Raw genomic sequence first — 8,402 nt, forward strand, 5'->3', positions numbered from 1 at the left:
GGAGGTGGAGAACAAAGACCCACCAAAAAAGCTCAAGAAGAAGCTCCCCAAAGAGCCTCCCTCGGGCGAGAGCCGGGAGAAGAAGCTGAAGCCAAAGGGTAAGTGCCTGGGGGAAGGGGACGGCTTGAGCCCAGCCCCACTGTCACTTGTATCTGTCCTTGCTGGGATGAAGGGACCACCTGTGCCCCATCCCCATTGCTGTCCCGGGAGGCTCGGGGGGCTCGGGGGGCTGCACTCCCCATAACACCTTCCTGCTGCCCCCACCTTGCCACCTCCCTGTCCCCTGTCACTGCCCGTCCCCATCCACCTGTGCAGCCACTTATCATCCCCTCTGTCCCACCAGGAGAGAAGAACGACCCCAATGGCAAAGCCAAATCTGCCAAAAGCACCAAGAAGGAGCCAATGTCCATGTTCCAGGTGAACGGGGAGAGGAAGGAGAAGAAAAGCAAGAAGAAAGGTATGGGGTGAGTTGGTGGGGGCAGGCAGTCCTGCTGCCTCACAACACCACCCCAAGCCAGCAGCACTCGGTGCTGAGCGATGGTGTCCCCTGTGTCCACCCCCAGCCATCAGCACCAGTGATGAGGAGGATGATTCTGACTCCAGCACCAAACCCATCAGGTCAGAGAAGAAGAAAAACCCGGTGTCCCTCTTCCAGACTGGGGGGGATCCCCCCAAGGAGAAGAAAACCAAAAAGAAAGGTGGGACCCAGGTGCCACAAGGGCTCATGGGGCGGGGGGTGCGCCTGGCTGCGGAGAGGGGTGTTCTGGTGGATGGCGTTGGCATGGGTCTATGCTGAGCTCAGTTTTGGGGTTCAGAGGAGTCAGACTCCTCATCGCCTCCCGTGCCTTGCCCATTCCTGCCTGCAGCGCCTCCCAAAGCGGCTGAGAGCGAGGAGGAGACCCCAGAGACCCCGCAGAAAAACTCCAACAAGAAGGGGAAAGGGAAGAAATCAAAGAAGGTACAAAATACTCCCTGGAGCTGCAGGGGTCCCCTTGATGGTGGGGACAGCAGCTGTTTCTGCCCAGGGTGGGTCAGGGGGCTGGAGCATCCCTTGGGGAAACCCGCTGCAGCACTGTCCCCAAAGCCACCAGCTGCAGAGCTGCAGCCCGAGGGGGAATCAGGAGCAAGGAAAGGAGGGGAGCTTTTGGCAGGTTTGGTTTTAGGGTCACCACCCCCTCTCATGTCACAGGTGAAGGAGGAGAGGGCCCTGTCGCCTGTCATTGAGGTGGACAACCTGGAGGAGTTCGTGCTCCGACCAGCGCCACAGGGAGTGACCGTCAAGTGCCGGGTGACACGGGACAAGAAGGGGATGGACCGGGGGCTTTACCCCACCTATTACCTCCACTTGGATAATGACAAGAAGGTGAGCTGGGGTGGGGTGTGGGCACCCCCAGTATTTTGGGGTTCATCTTTGCTCCATGACTTGAGCAAGGTCATAGCAGTGACCTGTTGGGCCAAGCCTCACACAAACACAGTGGGGTGGCAAGCTGGGGACAGCAGCGCCAATGGCAATGCCGCGTCCCCACGCAGTCCCACGCCCTCCCAGGTGTTCCTGCTCGCTGGGAGGAAACGCAAGAAGAGCAAAACCTCCAACTACCTCATCTCCATCGACCCCACCGACATGTCGCGGGGGGGAGAGAACTTCATTGGGAAGTTGAGGTAGGAGCAGAGGCGGCACCCCGTTCCCGCGGCACCCCGTTCCCGCGGCACCCCACTCCCGCGGCACCCCGTTCCCGCGGCACCCCGTTCCCGCGGCACCCCACTCCCGCGGCACCCCGTTCCCGCGGCACCCCGTTCCCGCGGCACCCCACTCCCGCGGCACCCCGTTCCCGCGGCACCCCGTTCCCGCGGCACCCCACTCCCGCGGCACCCCGTTCCCGCAGCACCCCGTTCCCGCGGCACCCCGTTCCCGCAGCACCCCACTCCCGCGGCACCCCGTTCCCGCGGCACCCCGTTCCCGCGGCACCCCACTCCTGCTCCCCAGGTTGCTGGCTGCCCTGAGCAATGGCGCAGTCAGGCAGGAGGCTAAATTCGGCATTTCCCACTGCCAGGTCTGACCCGAGGAGTGTCGGGGGGCCAGGAGGGGAAAACAGGCTGGTCTGGTTCCTCCTGGCAGACAGGTCATGGCTACAAGCAGCACCCAGCAAGTCCTGGCCTGCTGCACCGCCGGCAGCCGCACAGCGATGCTGGAGGGTCCCCGTGGTGGCAACACCTATAACACCCCAATTTAGAGGTGTCCTGAACCCATGCAAATAGCTAAAGGGTGGGAAGACTGACTTTGGCCAGGGGCTGCGTACGGGTTTGGCAGCTGGGGCTGTTCCTGGAGGAGCGGGGTCAAGGGGGTTTGGTGGGGATTCAGTGGCACTGGCCATGGCCATCTCCTATCCTTGGCTGCAGATCCAACCTGATGGGTACGAAGTTCACGGTGTTTGACAACGGTGCGAACCCTGACAGGGCCAACGCCGACTGGTCCAATGTGCGGCAGGAGCTCTCGGCCGTGGTCTATGTAAGCAGCAGCACAGGGACCCCGCCAGGACCTTCTGGGCAGGTGGCAAGGGGGTCCTGACCTGCACCCTATCACTGGGCTACTGCCCGGGGGGGTTGAAGCGATGCAGGGTGGGCTGGATCCATCCCTGAGCCCTCATTCAGCTGCCGGGGAGAGGCTGCAGCCCATGGCGGTCACTGGTTTTATGGACAGGGCTTCTCTTGCAGGAGACCAATGTTTTAGGGTTCAAAGGCCCCCGGAAGATGACAGTCATCATCCCCGGGATGAACGCTGACAATGAGAGGGTGCCCATCCGGCCCCGAAACGTAAGTCAGGGGCCAGACTGGGAGAAATTCCTTGAGGGCTGGATTTGCTGGTGCTTACCTTGGATTTTATCAGTTTTGGGGCATGGAAACGCTTCCAGGTGTCCCTGAAATTCAAGGCACTTCCCTGGGAGGAGGCAGACATGGGGTCTGTATCTTGTTCTCCATGCTGGATTTCGCGTCCCAGCTGGATCCTGCCACAGAGCCTCCTCCTGGGCCCGCCATGGCGGGTGGCAGGGCTCGGGGGGCTCACCCCGGCCCTGCTCTTGCCCCTCTCACCCTCCCCAGGATAACGACGGTCTCCTGATGCGATGGCAGAACAAAAACATGGACAACGTGATAGAGCTGCACAACAAGGCACCGGTGTGGAACGACGAGACCCAGTCCTATGTCCTCAACTTCCATGGCCGGGTCACCCACGCCTCCGTCAAAAACTTCCAGATCGTGCACGGCAGCGACCGTAAGCCGGGAGGGAGTGGGCTGGGGTGCTGGTGGGGCAGCACCCCCTTGTTTGGCTGAGGTTCGCTCTTGTCCCGGCCGGGGTGAGGCCGGACGGTGCGAGCGGCGCCGGCAGAGGGCGCGCGCGGTCACCTGTTGCCAGGCAGATTAGGGGAGGACAAATCCTTGGGGCCGCTGAGCTCCCCCCATTCACTACAGCCACCCGCTCGCCCCAAGCGTCACCCCCGGCACGCAGCGCACACTGCCAGCGCTCCCACCGCGGGTGCGTTGTGCCGCAGGGACAGTCCCTCCGGAGTGGCAGCGGCTCTGTCCCCGCGGCCGCTCGTCACCTGTCTGGTGCAGTCAGAAACCTTCGTCCTCCGGGGTGTTGGGTTACAGGACAGAAAAAACCTCTCGGGGGGCCCCTGGTTATTTTTACAGATTTCCTGTCACCCGCCCTCCGGTAGCAGCAGTCCCCTGGGGGGTGAGCAGGGTCCCTGTCCCTTGTGGGGGGCTGCAGCTCCCGGGGGGCGCTGGGGGCGTGGAAGGGTGTCATGGTTCTGTCCTGGATCATGCAATGGGAAAATGATGCTTTTTGGTACATGTGCTGAGCTGGCATGAGCTGTGAGCAGAGCTCGGTGCGGGGGGGATGCGGCTGTGCGGGTCCCCTGAGAAAAGGGCAGGATGGGCGCAGAGCTGACATCCTGGTTACTTGCCCGCTCCCTGCCAACCAGAGCCGTCCCCTCCCTCTCTCCCGCAGCCGACTACATCGTGATGCAGTTCGGGCGTGTGGCGGACGACGCCTTCACCATGGACTACAACTACCCGCTCTGCGCTGTGCAGGCCTTCGCCATCGCGCTCTCCAGCTTTGACGGGAAGCTGGCCTGCGAGTAGCGCCTGTGCCGGGGCGCCGGGGCTGCATGCCCGTGCCCAGTGGAAGCTCCTGCATCCCCGTCTTGCTCAGCTCCCTCCATTTTCAGCTCTGCCAGCGAATGCTTGTGGATACAACTGTTCCCAGGGTGGCTCGAGGTGCACGGTGCCCCCAGAGCCCCATGGGACACTCATCTGGCCATAGCCATCACCTCGGGGTAAACCGGGGGCAGATCACTGGTCTGAGGCTGATGGCAGAGTCAGGCTTGGGGTATATTTAGCAGATGAGGCTGACTGTGATCCCAATCTCATCCCTTTGAGACGTTTCTTGGACTCAGATCCTGGAAACTCATCCTCTTTTTTTCTCAGATTCTGGTTTGTATTTTGTAGCTCGGTCTCAGCGAGAGGGGGATTGATGGTCTTCCCCTTTTGCATTTCCTCATCCCTCTGTGTGTGCACAGAGCCCATGCGTGGCTGGGCTCTGCCCAAACTTCTGGTGAGGGACCCACCGCCTGGCCCGATGGGCACCAAACCCCCATTTTGCCCCATTTTGCCCTGGCATGAGTGGCCGTGTTGTGCCTACGTTGTCTTTTCACATCCTGGGCTCCCCACCCACGGAGTCTGACCTGGCTGGCAGCGTCTGTGTCCCCGAGGAGCAGCCTGGCACCCGGGGCACTGGTGACACACGGGCACGTGCTGGGGGAGGCCGGTGCCGGCGGCGAAGGGCCGGCAGCCACGTGAGGCAGCGCCGGCACCGCCGGCACGGGGCTGGGCTGGGTCGGTGCTGCCAGGAGGGACCTGGAAGGGAAAACTCTGGGTGCACCAGGAAGCTGCAGTGACTCACAAGGTGTGGTGCTGAGTCACACACAGTACCCGTATGGGCCCCACTGAGCCCCCTGTGTCCCCACCACTCACCGCTCAGAGGGGATGATACAATTTGGGATCCCCTTGCCAGGACACATATAGGACTTTCTCCCATCCTGGGCATGAATTGAACCCCTCAAGTTAACCCTGTGAGACACAGCCGAAGCGAAATGGCCGAGGGGCAGAAGGCAGATGAGACAGATGTGGTTGTGCAAGAGGGATGCTTGTCCTCACTGGGCAGTGTCGCAATGCCACCACGGCCCCAACCTGTCCCTGTGTGCGGCGCACACAGCCGTGGCGGTGGGGCTGCAGCCAGACCGCCGGCAAACATCTGCCTCGGTGTCTTTGCAGAAAGAGCCAAGGTTTCCCCACCAGCTGCAGGAGTCGGGCTCTGTGAGTCACCGGCACACGCTCGTGATGGGGCAGACGGGCGGACAGGCCAGGGAGAACGGGCTGGTGCGGAACGTCGTCCCTCACCCACGTGGTGAGATCTGAGACCTTCTCGTGAGCTGAAGGGACAACCAGCCGCTGCGGTTCAGAGCCAGCATCCCCTGGCTAGGTATGGGCAGCAAATGTGGAGACAGCAAGAGCTTTCTGCCCGAATCCAGCCACGAACCCAACATCTGTTTGAAATTGGGAAAAGCTCAGCTAGCATTTGAGCTGACAGTTTTCCCCATTTCCTTCGGTGAAGCAGAAAAGACGAAGTGGGGTGAGGGAGAGAGGTTTGAGCCTCTTGCTGGAGCACAAGCCGCCGTTGTCCCAGCTGCTCCCCAGGGATTTTCTCCCTCCGTTCACCCAGGAAGTCTCCATGTTGCCCACTGTTGCTTGTAAACCCCTCCGAATTCCCAGCCTGCAGCCCAAGCTGAGCAGAAAATCCTCCATGGGTGCCCAAGGCGATGCCAGCGCATCCCCCATCCCGGAGCACGGTGACTGTTCGGCTGCAGGCCCCAGTCGCTTACACGAGCGCTCTAACCCAAACCAACTGCGGCACAAGGAACGAATGAAAACAATTTAATGGGGCGATGGATATTCGGGCCCTTTGTTTGTGCTGGCTGTTAACACCAGAGGAGAGGAGGAATGGAAGCAGTGGAAATGTGTATCTACTTTGGCCGACGGAAAGTGTGACGGATGCGCCGGCAGCCCAATGGCTGAGGACGCTGGGGTGCGCGTGGGTGTGAAAGGAATGCTTGCTGCAACAAAAGATCAAAAACAGAGAGAAGGAGACTTATCAACAGCATTTGAGCCCAAAGTGTGTGCGTCTTCCTCCAAGAAAGGTCTCCTCATCCCGCAGGGATGCTGTTTTCCCTGTGGCACAAGACTTTGAGGCTTCTGAAGCTTCATTTTTAGGGGGTTGGTGTTAGGGATGGATTTAACCCCATGGAGCGCTCTTGTGGGGATGCGAACACAGCCAGGGGCTGGAGGTGACTGTCAGAACCTCCTTGAGGCAACCTCCTGGTAAATGTGTTTTGTTATTGCAAAGATGGTTATAAGGCAAAGGGGAGGACAAAAAACCAAGGTTGCAGCTCGATGCTGGGTGCTGCCCCGAGCCAGGACCGCCGGCACCGTGGTGCTGTCGGCCTCGCGGGCCGTGGTGCCGACGCCTCCGTCCCGTGCTGATGAGCAGGAAGAGGCTGGTCTGGACCTGAGCAGGAGGATGGCAGCGGGGAGCTCTTGTCTGACCTCTCGCTTCTGCATCTGCCCCAGAGCCTGGGGGTCTGGCAGCCCCGCGCGCCCGGCCCTGGGCCCGGCTCGGCCCCCGCGCCCTCGGGGCTGTGCGCTGTTTCCATGCAGCTGTGGTGTTTCCATGCGGCTGTGCGGTGTTTCCGTGCAGCTCCAAGGGGCAGAGCCCCAGCAGCCCGCAGGGCGCACGGGAGGCCAGCCACGGGCAGCCTCTGGCCTGGCAGGGGGAGGCCTGGAGCTCCCTGGTCCCCAGCGCGCGCCCTGCCCGGCAGAGAGCGTCGCCTCAGCCCCGGGGGCTCTCGCTCCCTGCTTTGAAGTGGTGATACATTAATTAATTAAAGAAGTGATTGTGACAGGTTGTTTTTCTCTCCTCTTCTCCTCTCCGTGTATTCATTTCAGTGACATTTTTAGAGGGAGAGGCGGACTCCTGGACGGTAAGCCGGGCTGTGGGTTTGCAGGACGGGAACTTCGTCGGCTCAGCCAGCGACAAGCAGCAATGGGAAAGCCAATATTTTTCAACTGCTTTAAAAAAAATCATTTTTTAATTAGTGAATCCATTCTGGAGAAGTGTTGGAGTTTTACAATGTTGTAGCTGTTCTTGGTGTCTTGCCTAGACTTGGATGTTCTGGCCATAAGAAAATATTATTTATGGCGTTGCTGCTTGCAGCTCTTTTATATTATAATTTAGGAAAGGAAGTTGCTGTTCCCACCAGTGGATGAAGAATAGCAGAAATGAGGATTACGGCCTTCTGAAAAAGAAAAAACCCGAGAGGCAGGACTGAAACAAGCCACCAAGCTGGGCTCAAATCGCTGCACTCCAGAACGAGCCGATGGTGGCATTGCCAGCGGCTGGGTCGGACGCCGCGGCTGAGCTGAGGCCGATCTCTGCCCAAGCGCCGGCCTGGCGCAGCGGCGACCCCCTCGGCACTCCCCTGCCTGGCGTTACGTGTTCCTAAACGTTTGCAGATCAGGCTTGTATTCATGGGCTAATGCATGCTTGTTTGCTCATGCCTTACTCAGTCTAAACTCCTATTGAACTCAATTAAGCCTGTCATCTCCAGGAGCAGTCAATGTCATTTTTGCCCAAGTAAGGGATGAGTAACCAGTGCTCCGAATGGCCCTTGGAGAATAGCAGCCATTTTGCTGCAGTTTTCGCTCCAGATTTCTTACAAGTTAGCACCAGGCCAAGGATGGAAGAATGTGATATGGCTTTATTAATCACACACGATTGCTGAATGTGCTAGATGGTTCAGAGGCTGTCGCTTTATGGGCTGCGGCATTGGCTGTCTTGTCCTGAAATGCTTGAACACAACCAAGCTCGGCATGAAAATTAGAAAAACATGTTTCTGGAAGGGATGGGATGCAAAGAGCATCCTTTCTCCAAGCAGGGCCCCAGGAGGATCCCACTCCTCCATTTATCTCTGTGGGTTTTGGGTGCTGGGGCATAGGTCCTTGGCATGTGCCAGAACCCGTGGCCAGTGGGGCTGGGGTTTTGCTGCGTGTTGCCTGTATTTGGGCTGTGGTTCCTTGACAGTCGGGCTGGGTCACGGCCAGGGACTCGCGTGTGATCAGCCGGGTTCAGCTTAGCGCGTTGCCGCCCATCGGCTCGCTCAGAGGGAATGACCCGGACCCGGGCCCTGCTTGGGTTCCCTCGGGAAACTGCGACATGTGAGCTGAGGTCCCCATCCTGGGTACCACGGGGGGTGAGGGTGCAGGAGAGACGGGGAATCTACATGCTGTGC

At 59.9% G+C, this 8,402-nt stretch overlaps 1 protein-coding gene across 1 annotated transcript; it reads left to right on the top strand.

The window, feature by feature from the left end:
* The first annotated feature begins 40 nt into the window (after window positions 1–40).
* TULP1 (TUB like protein 1) lies at window positions 41–4,521 on the top strand. The gene is made up of 10 exons (XM_082069023.1): window positions 41–98; window positions 344–457; window positions 564–698; window positions 867–958; window positions 1,190–1,363; window positions 1,547–1,659; window positions 2,398–2,506; window positions 2,713–2,811; window positions 3,097–3,268; window positions 4,007–4,521. Exons 2-10 carry the CDS (start codon window positions 403–405, stop codon window positions 4,138–4,140), a joined length of 1,083 nt encoding a protein of 360 aa, XP_081925149.1. The 5' UTR covers window positions 41–98; window positions 344–402; the 3' UTR covers window positions 4,141–4,521.
* Window positions 4,522–8,402: the final 3,881 nt, after the last annotated feature.

The sequence above is a fragment of the Streptopelia decaocto genome, assembly GCF_964273445.1.
Source record: "Streptopelia decaocto genome assembly, chromosome: 19".
NCBI lineage: Eukaryota > Metazoa > Chordata > Aves > Columbiformes > Columbidae > Streptopelia > Streptopelia decaocto.